At 44.0% G+C, this 15,760-nt stretch overlaps 2 protein-coding genes and 1 pseudogene across 2 annotated transcripts; 2 read left to right on the top strand and 1 right to left on the bottom strand.

The window, feature by feature from the left end:
• The first annotated feature begins 6,175 nt into the window (after nucleotides 1–6,175).
• On the top strand, nucleotides 6,176–7,785 carry LOC127784196 (beta-1,3-galactosyltransferase pvg3-like). The gene has a single exon (XM_052311386.1). It carries the CDS (start codon nucleotides 6,282–6,284, stop codon nucleotides 7,221–7,223), a length of 942 nt encoding a protein of 313 aa, XP_052167346.1. The 5' UTR covers nucleotides 6,176–6,281; the 3' UTR covers nucleotides 7,224–7,785.
• Nucleotides 7,786–10,523: 2,738 nt separating this feature from the next.
• On the top strand, nucleotides 10,524–11,997 carry LOC127783649 (hydroxyproline O-galactosyltransferase GALT3-like). Its single transcript, XM_052310842.1, has one exon. The coding sequence runs from the start codon at nucleotides 10,908–10,910 to the stop codon at nucleotides 11,901–11,903; it is 996 nt and encodes a 331-aa protein (XP_052166802.1). The 5' UTR covers nucleotides 10,524–10,907; the 3' UTR covers nucleotides 11,904–11,997.
• A 1,734-nt stretch (nucleotides 11,998–13,731) lies between these two features.
• Nucleotides 13,732–15,440, bottom strand: LOC127783650 (amino acid transporter AVT6A-like; annotated as a pseudogene).
• Nucleotides 15,441–15,760: the final 320 nt, after the last annotated feature.

Genomic DNA, 15,760 nt, shown 5'->3' with positions numbered 1-15,760 from the left:
CACGGGCCATGGAGGGCGCTTGCTGGCTCGCTACCTCCACCGTATCTACCCGGCTGGGGATGAAGAAAATGGGGGAAGAAAAGAGAAGAGGGTAACATGTGGGACCATTCATTATCTATCTATTATATTATTAAAACAGCTTTAAAAGGAGGCACCACGTTCGCTGTGGGAGCTAGAAATTCCCACATTAATAAGAGAAAAAGAAAATAAAAAAGAAAAGGAGAGCCCAAGTAGAAGTACAATTTAAAATAGCTGAAATTCGGAATTAAAAATAAGAAATATTGAAATAAGTTTCCATATAAGAATCTAATACGAGATTAATCAAAATTAAAAACAAAAATAATATAAAATCCAAAATTAGAAAAGCAAATGAGAGTCCAAGTAGGAATACAATATAAAAATAGCAGAAATTCGGAATTAAAAATAAGGAATAATAAAAGAAGAGTCCATATAAGAACCCAATACGAGATTAATTAAAATTCGAAATAAAAATAAATAAATCCGAAATTAGCAAAAGAAAATAAAAGAAGAGTTCATGAAGGAAACAATTTAAAATTAGCTGAAATTCAGAATTAAAAATAAGCAATATTGAAATTAAAATTGAGAATAATAAAAGAAGAATATAAGAACCCAATACGAGATTAAGGAATAATAAAAGAAGAATCCATATAAGAACCCAATACGATATTAATTAAAATTGAGAATAAAAATAAAATAATATCTAAAATTAGAAAAAATTAAAAGAAAATTCAAGTAGAAATACAATTTTAAAACAACTGAAATTGAAAATAAAAAATAAAAACATTAAAAGAACACAATACGATATTAACTAATTTTTAAAAAAAAAATTCTGAAATTTGAAACAGAAAAATAAGATTTCAATTAGGAATACAATTTATAAATAACTAAAATTTGTGATAAAAATAAAGATTATTGAAAGAAAAGACCATCTAAAACACATAACGAGATAAATTAAGAAACATGCCTATAAAGGAAAGGAGTAGAGTGGTGGCGGTTGATACGAGATATAAAAATTGTTAATAAAACACCAAATAGAATCCTAATGACAATTAAAAGGAGGGACGTCAGGCATGCCGTGAAGCAAACGAGTAAGACGGTTGCTGGGACTTCTAGAAAGTAAAAAAAAAATAACCCCATTGATAATCATATTCAATTTTTAAAATCTCAATGACAATAAAAAGGAGAAGCAGCGGGCGGGGTGTATAAGAGTATAGTTGCAGAGCAGCCGACGGTTGACGGGACTTCTAGAAAATAAAAAATGAATTCAAATGATAGTTATGTTCGATTTTTAGAATCATAATAACAATAAAGAGTTGGCGGCGGACGGGCTGTAGAGGGGCATAGTGGCATCGTTTGATGGGACTTCTAAAAGTTATAAAAAAATGAAACTACAAGTCCAATTTTTAAAGGTTTGGAACTTCCAAAAAGTAAAAAAGAACCAATGATAATCATGTTCGATTTTAAAATTTCAATGACAATAAAGAAGGGAGGCAGCGGGCGAGCCGTAGAGGATTACAATGGCAAAGCCGCTGACGGTTTGGCGGGACTTTTAGAAAGTAAAAATGAACCCAAACAATAATTATGTTCGATTTTTAAAATCTCAATGACAATAAAGAGAAGAGACAGTGGACGGGCTGTAGAGGAGTATAATGGCAACGTTTGACGGGACATTTTGCAATTATAAAAATGAAATCCAATGTGACAATAAACTCTAAAAACTATAAAATCCAAATTTTAAAGGTTCCAAAAAGAATGAATAGAAATAATGGTAGATCGAGCAAGCAAATAAAGAAGGAGATGACATAAGGGGTAGCAATTGGTGTGACTTTTAAAAACTATATAATTAGAAACATGAGGATGATAAGGTTTTGTCTTTCAAAGTCTTAAAACAATGAGATAACTATTTAATAAATTTTAAGTAAAAATCATACTAAAAAAATATATGATTTTGTTTGGGTGCTAGCCGCGCAATTGCGCAGGCCACCTAGCTAGTTATATTATTAAAGGAATAGAAAAAGGAGCCTCCACGTTCGCTTTCATAGCCTAGAAATTCTCACATTAATCAGAGAAAAAGAAAAAACAGAGTGCATATAGAAATACAATTTAGACATAGCTGAAATTCGGAATTAAAAAATAAGGAATATTAGAAGAGAAGACTAGAGCCCATATAGAAATATAATTAGGAAATAACTGAAATTCGGAATTAAAAATAAGGAATATTAGAAGTAGAGTACAGAGTCCATATAGAAATACAATTAGGAAATAACTGAAATTCAGAATTAAAAATAAGGAATATTAGAAGTAAAGTATAGAGTCCATATAGAAATACAATTAGGAAATAACTAAAATTCGGAATGAAAAATAAGGAATATTAGAAGTAGAGTACAGAGTCCATATAGAAATACAATTAGGAAATAACTGAAATTAGGAACTAAAAATAAGGAATATTAGAAGTAAAGTATAAAGTCCATATAGAAATACAATTAAGAAAAAAAATAGAAATTCGGAATTAAAAAATAAGGAATATTAGAAGTAGAGTATAGAGTACATATAGGAATTTAAAACTAACTAAAATTTAGAATAAACATAATAAAATTAAAAGTAGAGTTTAGAGTCCGTATAAAAATATAATTTACAAATAACTAAAATTTAAAATTAAGAAAAATATGGGATGAAGAGTTTAAAGTCAATATAGGAATACAATTTAGAAGTAACTGAAATTCGAAATTAAAAATTAAAGAATATTAAAAGATGAGTTTAGAATCCACATAGAAATACAATTAGAAATAATAAAAATTCAGAAATAAAAATAAATAATATTGGAAGAAGAGCATAGAGTCTATATAGAAATACAATTTACAAAAAAAATTCGAAACTAAAAAAAGAAATATTAAAAGACGAGTCTAGAGTACATATAGGAATATATATAATTTACAAATAACTGAAATTTGATATTAAAAATAATTAATATCTAACACGTATATAAAATACAATATGAATATTACAAATTAGTAGTTTTGTAAAGTTATTGCAAAATTTAAAATTATGTTGTCATTTTAATATATTTGAATAATATAATGAGAAAACATATAGGCTATTATATGAGAGAAAATATAATGATGCTAGCCGCGTAATCTGCGCGGGTCACCATACTAGTTTTATAAAATATTGCTAACAGCCATTGTTGACTTACTTTTTTTTTTTTTTGCCACCTTGGAATGCCACGTTAACCTCCCCAGTTCAAAACCATCTAAAACAGGAGTTAGGGGGTTAATTGTCTAGTATGAAAAGTTGATGGTATTGGCCCCGTTTGGCACAGCTCTAGCTCCCAACTCCAGCTTACCTGGAGAACTGTGCCAAACGGTACTGTCATGGTTACGGATAAGGCATATCTCATATCCCACGCCTTATGGAATATACGGATACGGTATACCTTCGTGTATACGATATGTTTCCGTATGCGATAAGGGAATTTACAAGATATTATGGAAAATATCCTTATGGGCAAGTGATTATCAGAGTCCTATTCAGAGAGGATTAGGTTTATTCTATATCGTGAAGGGTTTGTTGTCTCTGAGTTCTACTTGGAGACTAAGGCAACTCACGGTATAAAAGGCCACCTGAGGGTTCAGATCATTGTATCACAACACCAACACCCCCACCATAGTTTACGGAGCGGGAGGACGCGAAGCCCACTTGTCGGGAGATCTCATCGAATCATCTAGAGAAGGATCTCGCCAGTAACGCCGGATTCATTTGTTCTCTTTGTACTCTGTGATTTTTCATATTAATCTCATACAAACTAGATTAGGGCTATTACGTAACGAGGGGCTTGAACCAGTATAATCTTTGTCTCCTTGTTTGTTTTGATGTCGTATCATGTAGATCCTCATACCAACGTACCCCAATACCCTATTTATCCGGTCTACGGGTATCCCCCGTCGATAGATACATATTCTTTATTTTTTTAGAGCAGAGTTAGCAGAGCTGCTCCATAAAATTGTACTACGGGGTGGAGCTGGGTTTTTGCTGCTCTACAACTCCACTCCACCTCAAAAGAACCACTACCTTTTTAGTGTATTTACGTAAAAATACCACTAAACTACCCTTTCCTACCCTTCTCCTCCCGTTGTCTCTCCTCTCCATCTTCCTCCCCATCCTCCTCCGGCGTCTGGCTGTGGCTGTGATAGCGGCGTTTGCGTTGGTGGCGGCAGGCGTTGGTGGCGGCGGCGATAGGTGGTGGCCCAGGGCGGCGGAGGAGATGTGGGTGCTGACCAGCGGCGGCGGCTCGCGGGCTGCCCGGCGGCAGCAACAGTAGGGTGACGTCTACAAGGTGTTCAACAAAATGGCGACGAGGGATGTGGTGGCGTGGATCTGAGTAATCTAGCCAAATACTTTCTATACCCGTCTCAGCTCGTATAGGAGCTAGCTCTTAATGGAGTTGGAGTTAGAATTTGGAGTTGGAGTTTAGAGCTCTATCAAACGGGACCTGAATATCTGCTATTCACCACGATAGTAAGGAGGGTAATTCAATTTTTTTTTTTTAAAGATCACTAGGCTATACGGGTGGCTTTGGCGCCTATTGCGACCTATCGATCACTACATTATCATCTCGAGTGATTAGAACCCCCTCTCTTGGCAACCGTTAGTGCCACAGGGCCCATCGGCATAGCTCAGCTTGCTACGCGACGCATCTATATTCTGTAGCTGCTGCTGCTGCCGATCGATCGAGCTGTGTGATGTCGCCGGCGCTTGGAGTCTTGGAGCTTCATCGATCAGTTTCCTCCGGGACCAAACTCCATCCGGCGACAGTGCTGTTGCTTGGTTCCTTCCGTGTACAAGTACACACGGCCGGTCCCCTCCTCTTCCATGTCCAGGGACCAGTGGGATGGAGACTTGTGAATTTGGAGGTTTAATTTTCCGAGTCGTTTCCGATGACCTTTGACCTGACCAGGGTCTCAAAGATACTCCTATGACGGTAAGTAATCGGTCGCGGTTATCAATCTTATCAAGTCGGTTCGAATTGAGAAACCGTGCAGTAAGCCGGCTAAATACGGGAAAGGTTCAATGTATATATCTGCAAAATTTGTTCGGATTTCACCGGTTTTTGTCGATTGATTTCGAGCTAATCAGGTAGGACTGTTGGGTATCGACAAGTTTTCTTTGTCTCCAGAAACGCGGGGAGCACGGCTTGAAAACGGGGGCTCCTCGCCGTGGAACAATTCTGCTCGTACAGGCTAGTAATTACTTAGCCGAGAAGCACAAAGATGACGAGCAACAGGAAGAAAACGCGGTACAAATTCTGGACGAAACACGACTGGAGATGACACCAGCCCATGACCAGGATTCGTCACATGAAACAGCGATGTGCGATTTGATTGGAATCAGTTCTTGGTAGCCCGTTACTTTCAGAGCCATGAACACAAACAACAATGCCATCAGCATGTGCGAGCATAGCACAGCACGGCACGGCAACTCAGGGACTAAAATTTGATTAATACTGGTATCAGTATACTACAGGCTTCGACCCTACTACTAGGGACCATATGGCTTTCTTTTCTGCCTCATATTCAGAAACTTCTCTGCATTATTGTTATTATTATTATTCCTGTTCAGAGTTTGATCCGATCATTCACCGGTAAGGCTAGGCATTTCGCAGCGGGGAAGCCGTCGTCGTGAACGGCACTTCACGCTCTCCTTTGACTCGGCTGCTATTATTGAACGGCGACAGCTCAACGTGCCATTTCTGAACCTCTATGGGATATGGACTCGTTTCGTGATTAACTTAACCTTTGTGTCAATAACGAGACAGAGCAACCGTCTCTGTCAAAAGAAAAAGAGAAGATGTTTTCTGTTTAATCGTTCGAAAGCTATAAAACTATTACACACACTCATATATATATCGTCCTTGGCGATTAAAAGATCAATGTAAAAAATAAATCATAATTGAAAACTCTAAAATTAAATTCAATATTAAGTTTTATTTGTAGATAAGTTAAAAGGTAAGCGATGGGTGTTGTTATTACTGCACGTGGCGAGTTCTAACTGGCCAGCGCATCGCGTCAAGCTAGAAAGAACTCTTGTCTTGTCAGCTGTTCTGTTCGACGATTTGTTTACAAAAAAACCAAGTTAGGCAGTGGAATTTCTTAATGGAATTCTTGATTACGTGAGCTTGATTAGTGCGCGTATAACAGCTACTACAGCTCGTTCTGCATTGCACCTACCAACCACGTTGTCTCCCGTTGCATTTGCATGCGGCCATGGCGATGAAGGCGCCGGCGTCGTCCAACTCCTACCTCCTCCTCGCCCCGCTCGCGCTGCTCCTCCTCGCCGCCGTCGTCTTCCTGCTCCCTTCTCTCAACGGCGCCCGCGTCGGCTCCGATGGCGGCCTCGGCGTCCTCTGCGCCCGCCGCAGCGCCGGCGCCGAGGACTACACCGTCGCGGCGCCGGCGGCGCCGAAGGAGGAGGAGAAGCCCGAGCTGAGCCTGCTCGTCGGCGTCCTGACGATGCCGAAGCGGTACGAGCGCCGCGACATCGTGCGGCTGGCGTACGCGCTGCAGCCGGCGGCGGCGCGGGCGCGGGTGGACGTCCGCTTCGTGTTCTGCCGCGTGGCCGACCCGGTGGACGCGCAGCTGGTGGCGCTGGAGGCCGCGCGCCACGGCGACGTCGTGGTGCTCGGCGGCTGCGAGGAGAACATGAACCACGGCAAGACGCACGCGTACCTCTCCTCCGTGCCGCGCCTGTTCGCGTCGTCCCCCTACGACTACGTCATGAAGACCGACGACGACACGTACCTCCGCGTGGCGGCGCTCGCCGACGAGCTCCGCGGCAAGCCCCGCGACGACGTCTACCTCGGCTACGGCTACGCCATGGGCGGCCAGCCGATGCCGTTCATGCACGGCATGGGGTACGTCGTGTCGTGGGACGTCGCGACGTGGGTGTCCACGGCGGAGGAGATCCTCGCGCGCAACGACACGGAGGGGCCCGAGGACCTCATGGTCGGGAAGTGGCTCAACCTCGCCGGACGCGGCCGGAATCGCTACGACCTCAAGCCGCGGATGTACGACCTCAGCTGGGACATGGACAACTTCCGGCCGGACACCGTCGCCGTGCACATGCTCAAGGACAACCGCCGGTGGGCGGCGGCGTTCAGCTACTTCAACGTCACCGCCGGGATCAACCTGCACCACCTCTCACCATGATCGATCGATCGATCGATCACCTCTTCGATGATCCATAATTGTTGTTTGTTAATTTCTTCCCCGTTTGATTAATTCTAATTAACTAATCGTTCGACACATTCTTTAACGGGTTTAATTCGATTCGTGCATTGGTTGTGCGGTGCACGAACACGGATGCGCGAGCTGTGACTCGGTTTGACTCGCTCAAATTCGATTTCGGCTGCTCGATTTCTTGGTGATCATCGGGTTGATCCTGTTCGATCGATTCGTCATTGATCGCGTCGTGACAACGATAGGTGTGGTTGTAATTGGCGGATTGATGAGAAACAGCACGGTGTGTCCGCGTGTGGAGGAAATGAAAGCATTCAAGATGGGGGGGTCGCCGGCTGATGGATATGATAACTCAAAGTTTGTATCCATCTTCTTCATACGATTAGGGTTGATGCAAGTGGTCCGCAGGGTGAAGCTGTAGTAGACTTGTAGCCTCCAAAGTGGAATGTGCTTGCTCTGCTTGTTATTAGCTCTGTAATTTGCTTGTACTCCTCTTGCAAAATGTAATTTGTCAAGGTTGTATATTTCAGATAGCTTTGCCATATCAATTTTGGGGATTTCCTATGTTGATTTTGGTGGTCTCACTCAAAAGAAAAGTGCATAACAATAGTGCAAGATGTACTTAACCTTGACTGGAGCAATGTCCGTTGCATTCTCAAGCATTAAACCTGTATATCACAACCTACGATCTTATTATACATTCGGTAGTTTGGCTCCTAAGGTGAGCAATTTGTTGCCTCGAGATAGATGGACATTTGTTCTATCACGGTGCTTGAGAAGATACTAATAGAAGGTACTTCGTATGTACCATGTCATATACTACCTCCTTTGGCATTCAAAAAAGAAACTAGCATGGTGCCCGCGCAGATTACGCGGCTAGCATCATTATATTTTCTCACGTATAATAGCATATATGTTTTCTCATTTTATTATTAAAATATATTACAATGACAACATAATTTTAAATTTTGCAATAACTTTACGAAACTACTAATGTGTAATAACTACTCTAGTCTCCTCTTCTAATATTCCTTATTTTTTAATTCTGAATTTCAGCTATTTCTAAATTGTATTTCTATATGGACTCTGCCTTTTCTTTTTCTTATATTAATGTGAGAATTTCTAGGCCATGAGAGCGAACGTGGAGGCTCCTTTTTGTTCCGAATTTTAGTTAGTTTTAAATTCCAATATGGACTCTATACTCTACTTCTAATATTTCTTATTTTTTTATTTCCAAATTTCTATTTTTTTTCTTAATTGTATTTCTATATGGACTCTATACTCTACTTCTAATATTTCTTATTTTTAATTCCGAATTTTTATTATTTCCTAATTGTATTTCTATATGTACTATATACTCTTCTTCTAATATGCCTTATTTTTAATTTCGAATTTCAGTTATTTCCTAATTGTATTTCTATATGGACTCTAGTCTCCTCTTCTAATATTCCTTATTTTTTAATTCCGAATTTCAGCTATTTCTAAATTGTATTTCTATATGGACTCTGCTTTTTCTTTTTCTCCGATTAATATGAGAATTTCTAGGTCATGAGAGTGAACGTGGAGACTCCTTTTTTTTCCGAATTTTAGTTAGTTTTAAATTCCTATATGGACTCTATACTCTACTTCTAATATTCCTTTTTTTTAATTCCGAATTTCTGTTTTTTTCTTAATTGTATCTCTATATGGACTACATACTCTAATTCTAATATTCTTTATTTTTAATTCCGAATTTCTATTATTTCCTAATTGTATTTCTATATGGAATCTATACTCTACTTCTAATATTCCTTATTTTTAATTCCGAATTTCAGTTATTTCCTAATTGTATTTCTATATGGACTTTATACTCTACTTCTAATATTCCTTATTTTTAATTTCGAATGTCAGTTATTTCCTAATTGTATTTCTATATAGACTCTATACTCTACTTCTAATATTTCTTATTTTTAATTCCGAATTTAAGTTATTTCCTAATTTGTATTTCTATATGGACTCTAGTCTCCTCTTCTAATATTCCTTATTTTTAATTCCGAATTTCAAGTATTTCTAAATTGTATTTCTATATGGACTCTAGTCAACTCTTCTAATATTCCTTATTTTTTAATTCCGAATTTTAGCTATTTCTAAATTGTATTTCTATATGGACTCTGTTTTTTCTTTTTCTCCGATTAATGTGAGAATTTCTAGACCATGAGAGCGAATGTGGAGGCTCCTTTTTTAATTCCTTTAATAATATAATAGATATACTACCTCCGTCCCAATTATGTTGCTATCCAACATTTTACTAGCTAGTATATATTCTCTATTTCTCTCTGATTTTAATATATAACATAGCCGACTACATAAAACAATATATATAGTCATGCTTAAGGAACCTTTAATAATAAAACAAATCACAACTAAATAAATATTACTTAGGTTTTTTTTAATAAAATCAATGGTCAAATATCATATCCAAAAGTAAACAACGCTGTATATTACTAGAAAGTACAAAACTTAATTAATCAATTGAAGTAGACATGCATGGGTACGCGTACATTCAGGTTGTATTCTGAGAAAGAAAGATCAGACCAAGTTGGTTTCACTGTATGATCAGTCTGACCGACTTTGCCATAACACATGCCATATACCCAGAAAAGGTCTAAACTTTATATTTACAAAATAGAGAGAACAAGTCAACACTATATCGATCTGCTAGTAGAATTCTTATGTTGAATTACTCAACAGAAGACCAGCTGCATTAGCCAATTAACCCTCAACGTTTCGAAGTTGCACGGAATCGATTTTTTCACTGAAAAATCACGATCTCAAATTAAGGCGATCATACAGGCAAAAGCATCCGCAAGAATTGTCAATTTCCCTGCCTATTAATCTACCATCATTTGTATAAGTTGGTGAGATCTCGGTTTCGATCGTCCTCCAGCCAAGGCATCAGGCATGTCATGAACAGTTGAACACACACCGGGCATATCTATCGCGCAAGTAGTAGTAGCCGACAAGCTTGCCTGTTCCCAGCGACCTTCTTCTGTTCCAGCCGCCCCCGAACTCAAAACGATCACGCCAAGTCGCCAACAATGCATGCTGGAAGCTGGATGCCTCGAATCTCAGCATGAATGATTGAATGATTGCTCACTGTGTACTTGTTATTTTAATCAAATCCCTTTCGAATTTTCGATGTACCCCTGAGCTGTCCTTCCATACATTGGCGATAAAACTAGAGCTCTGGAGGGCTGGGGTATATCCCCGGCCGTCTGCCACCTACCATATGGCGTTGGCCGTTGAAACATCCCCTGTCATGTGGCACGAGACAACCCAAAATTATCCAGTAAACTTATCGAGTAAGGTTCCTTGTCGCCGTTGATGACGGCAGCCTCGACGACGATCGATCGATCGAGCCCGTGTCGCGTACTCCCGTGGGTGATGCCACATTGCCATTGCCGCGACGACTTCTTCCGCGAAGAACCGTTCGTTTCCACCGACGCTTTTGACACGAGATAGAGAGAGAGGGGGGAAATGCTGAAATTTTAGTCCCACATCGCTAAACCAGCGCGCGTTCGTGCCTGGTTATAAGTCGAGTACGGCTATAGCTCGAGTAACGCGCGGGCCGCGATCGTGCGAGGGGCACTTGCATTTCCCCGCGAGATTTTTACGATGAAGACCGCATCGTCGTCGTCGTCGTCGTCGCACGGGTTCCCGGCCACCGCCTCGCTCTGCACCCCGTATCTCCTGCTGGTGCCGCTCGGCCTCCTCGCCGTGGTGCTCGTCGTCCCCAGCCTCGGCTCCTCCCACGTCCGCTCCGACGGCCTCGGCGTCCTCTGCCGCGCCGGCCCATCCGCCGCCGACGGCTACCTCGTCACGCCGGGTGGAGATGCAGCTTCCGCTGCTGCTGAGACGAAGGCCGTCGTGCGGCCGGAGCTCCGTCTGCTGGTGGGGGTGCTGACGACGCCGAAGCGGTACGAGCGTCGCAACATCGTGCGCCTGGCGTACGCGCTGCAGCCGGCGGTGCCCCCCGGCGTCGCGCAGGTGGACGTCCGCTTCGTGTTCTGCTGCGTGGCCGACCCGGTGGACGCGCAGCTGGTGGCGCTGGAGGCCGCGCGGCACGGCGACATCCTGGTGCTCAACTGCACGGAGAACATGAACGACGGCAAGACGCACGAGTACCTCTCCTCCGTGCCGCGGATGTTCGCGTCGTCGCCCTACGACTACGTGATGAAGACCGACGACGACACGTACCTCCGCGTGGCCGCGCTGGTCGACGAGCTCCGGCACAAGCCCCGCGACGACGTCTACCTCGGCTACGGCTTCGCCGTCGGCGACGACCCGATGCAGTTCATGCACGGGATGGGCTACGTCGTGTCCTGGGACGTCGCGACGTGGGTGTCGACCAACGAGGACATCCTGCGGTACAACGACACGCACGGCCCCGAGGACCTCCTCGTCGGGAAATGGCTCAACATCGGCCGCCGGGGCAAGAACCGGTACAGCCTCAGGCCGCGGATGTACGACCTCAACTGGGACATGGACAACTTCCGGCCGGACACCGTCCTCGTGCACATGCTCAAGGACAACCGCCGGTGGGCGGCGGCGTTCAGGTACTTCAACGTCACCGCCGGGCTCCAGCCGTCCAACCTGTACCACTTCCCATGATCGATCAATTTTTGTTTTGTATATTCTGATTGTTTTTATTTAATGTTGTTGAGGCGACGTTGGTTGATTCCGCCATGGTAGCGTACGCCATTCACATTCTTTCTCTGGAATTTGTTATTAGCAATTGGTTACATTATCTGATTGCGAGCTGACAGCGTGGCTGAGCCAAAGCGAATTAATAGTACAATCATTGCACACAGGTCGCAATATGTAGCGGGGGAATGCAGCCATTTGCTTCTCCTGATGATTTCACTCCGTCAGTTAATTCCGCTTCTTCACAACAGCTAATTGAAAACTTTCAAATTACTAAGACGCAAATTCAAATTTTGGTACGAACTATTCTGGTTGGATTTAAACACGTCCTATTTCGGAATCACAACCCAAGCTTTCGGGGCGTCAGCAAGCTTAGCAGTACGGCTGTGAAGACACCCGTGGCGAACAACCGAGCACATAATTTTGTCGTCCTGTAGACAGTTTGCTGTCGCATTTCACCGTCTTTGCACGTACTCCAGTTAAAAGCGGATGGAAAGCGACTGCCCCAACACTTAAGGCCATTCACAATATATCTACATGGCATTTGGCCTCAACTGTCCAGCTAAGCAGATTGTATACGTGGAGAAGAAAAGAAGGTGGGGCCCATGTATTCACCAGCTCCGCGCGTCCTCATTTGGCTCTGAGAGCCTCGTCAGAAAAACAGCTTTTTTAATCGCATTTGCACATGAGAAAGCAGGACACAGAGAGAGAAGGGGGAGAAGCTGACCCAAAAAAGTAAATTTTTGTGGTGGGGCCCGCATGAGAAACAGTTTGGTGGGGTCCACCTAAAGACACGCGCCCACGCCGCATTCTGGAGAGAGAGGAGCTTCACGCTGTTTCTTCGTACGTGGCTGTTTAGGCTCCTCAGAAAAACACGACGCAGTGCTAATGCCCTTAGAGTTTTCCCACTCGTTCCTTCTTGGAATAAGTTCACCTACCATTCCTTAACTATTCGTCGAGTCTGTATGACAGCCCTAATCCCTAATCCTAAAATTCACCCTTCAAATGTTCAAAACCATACAATCAAGATCCCATGATAGTATATATAAATGGTTTCGCTGATGTCATTCTAGTCAGAAAAAAAAAATAAGGTCTACATGTAAGTGAGATAAAAAAAAATAAAGAGCCCACATATCTTATTTCTTCTTTTATTTTTCTCTTTTCTTTTCTTTCTTCTCCTCTCCTTTCCTTTCCAATCTTATCGACACGCAGCCCGCCGCCACCGACGCTCCGCTCTGCTCCGTTGGCCGTGCTCTAGCCTATCGCCGTCGCCACCGCTCTGCTCCACTCCGCTCCGCTTCGCCAGCCGCGTGCTCACTGACCACGCACTCGCTGGCCACCGCCGCCGCAAATTCAAATTTTGATACGAACTATTCTGGTTGGATTTAAACACGTCATATTTCTGAATCACAACCGAAGCTTTCGGGATTGACTTAGCAGTACGGCTGTGAAGACACCCGTGGTGAACAACTGAACACACAACTTTGTCGTCCTGTAGTCAGTTTGCGGTCGCATCTCACCGTCTTTGCCGGTTGTGAAAAGCGGATGGAAAGCGACTGGCCCAATACTTCTTCCGTTAAAAAAAACAAACCTTAGATTTCCGTGACCAATGTTTGATTATCCGTGTTATATGAAATTTTTTTATAATTAGTATTTTCATTATTGTTAGATGATAAAATATGATTAATACTTTATGCGTGACTTATCTTTTAATTTTTTTCATAATTTTTCAAATAATACGGACGGTCTTTTAATTTTTTTCATAATTTTTCAAATAATACGGACGGTCAAACATTAGATATGGAAACCCAGCGTTTATTTTTTTTGGGACAGAGAGAGTACTGGTACTTGTGTTTTCCCACCGTTCCATCTTCCGTGCGTGTATGTTAGCTAAAGGAAAACGTACACCGAAGGTCCCTCAACTTGTCATCGAGTTACAAAATTATCCTTCAACTGCAAAACCAGATATATGACGTCCCTTAACTAATCAAAACTAGTTACAATAGAGCCTTCGGTGGTTTTGAGACCGGTTTTATCCTACGTGGCGGCTCAGTCAGCGTGGGACCCACATGGGCCCCACATGACATGATGACACGTCATCTCTCTCCCGTCCTCTCTCTCTCTCTCCAATTCTCTTCTAATTCGCCGGTCATGCCGGCCGGCCGAAGCAGGGGCAAGACTGGTGGTGGGGCTAGGGGGGTCACGTCGCCAGCGATGGCCCAGACAGAGTTGGGCGTTGGTGGTGGCGGGCTGGCGGCGCTGGCGGCGGCATTCCGTGACCCGCCGCAGCCTTTTCACATCGGGGCGCGGTGGATTGCGAGCACCACCGCGTCGCCGTTTTCTCCTTCTTCCCCGCCACCGGCGTCGAGCTCGCGCTGGAGGAGCGCGGCCTCATCGGAGACACGGCTGCCGCCACAAGGATTACGGCCGTGAGGCAGCTGTCGCCGCCGCCTCCGCAGTCGACGTCGTCGCCCGTGCAGCTACTCCCAGTGAACTGGAACGCGTCCCAGATGTTGGGGACGAAGTTGGCGGCGAGGAAGATGACCGTGAGGAGCTCCGCCGTGATCGCGCCGAACCTCCGGTTGTCGCAGGAGAAGGGCCTCGCTGAGGGGAAGAGGAGGTCGTCCATGTTGAATCGCAGCGCGCGGAACACGATGGGGAAGACGAGCATGTCGTCCAGCGTCGCCTCGCCGAAGAGGAGGAAGCCGAAGAAGCTGGTGGTGGTGTACACGACCAAGCCGAGTAGCAGTGACGCCCGCACTATTGGCCTGATCAGGGAGTGGTCCTTGAGCTCGTTGTGAATTGTGTGCACTGAATGCAGTGGCAAGTTAATCACATTCCCACAGAAAAATGCAAACTTAGCTGGTAATTAAAATGTACCGTTGTAATGGAAAATGTAGGCAGTCACAACTCACAAGAACTGGAGCTGCAGTGGGAAGTCTCCAGGTGGAGCTCCAGTCATGAACATCAGGGAACAGCTTAGGCATCGGAATCTGCCCTTTCATCAGCTTGATGGTGGCGATTCCGACAGTGATCACCACGAACACGACGGCCAGAGCAACCGACACGGCCGGCGTGTATTTCAGTGGATCTGAACTCATCCCAGGGAAAAAGAACACAAGCCATTAGAGTCACAACGAAATGTTCAGTGAAGCTGACCATCACGCCGACGTTGTTGACGATGACGCAGAGCTAGAGGATCCCCCTGCCGAAAGCACCGAAGGCGTCGCCCATGGCCTCGCCGTACGAGGTGGCGCCCACAGCGCGGCTGAACCAGACGAGGAGCTCGATGGAGGCGTCCGTGAGCACTGCGGCGAGCATCACCAGGATGAGGCCCGGCACGAGACTGAGCACCTTCATGGTGGCCGGGAGCGCCATGATGCCCGCGCCGATGATGGTGGTGGACAGGTTGAACACCGCGCCGGAGAAGGACGCGCGCGGCTCCTCACCCCGCCGCCTGCCGGCCGTGCAGCTGCTCCCCCACCGGCGTCCGTGAAGAAAAGAGGAGAGAGAGGAAGAGAGGTGGAGAGGGGTGGGGGAAGAAGAGGCTGACGCATGGGGCCCACGTGGGTCCCATGCTGAGTCAGCTGTCACATCAGACGAAACCGGAGTTAAAACTGCTCTGGATTTGTACTGGTTTTATAAGTTGAGGGATGCTTTATATCTGGTTTTACGGTTCAAGATGATTTTGTAATTCGATGACAAGTTGTGGGACCTTCAGTGTACTTTTTCCTTAGCTAAACCACCTAGCCCAGCTAAAATGTCCGGCCCAAACCAAGCTAACCCTTTCTACCCAGCCCAACATGATCTGGCCCAGAAACACG

This window comes from Oryza glaberrima, chromosome 9, assembly GCF_000147395.1.
Source record: "Oryza glaberrima chromosome 9, OglaRS2, whole genome shotgun sequence".
NCBI lineage: Eukaryota > Viridiplantae > Streptophyta > Magnoliopsida > Poales > Poaceae > Oryza > Oryza glaberrima.
This window is presented reverse-complemented; position numbering and strand designations above follow the sequence as displayed.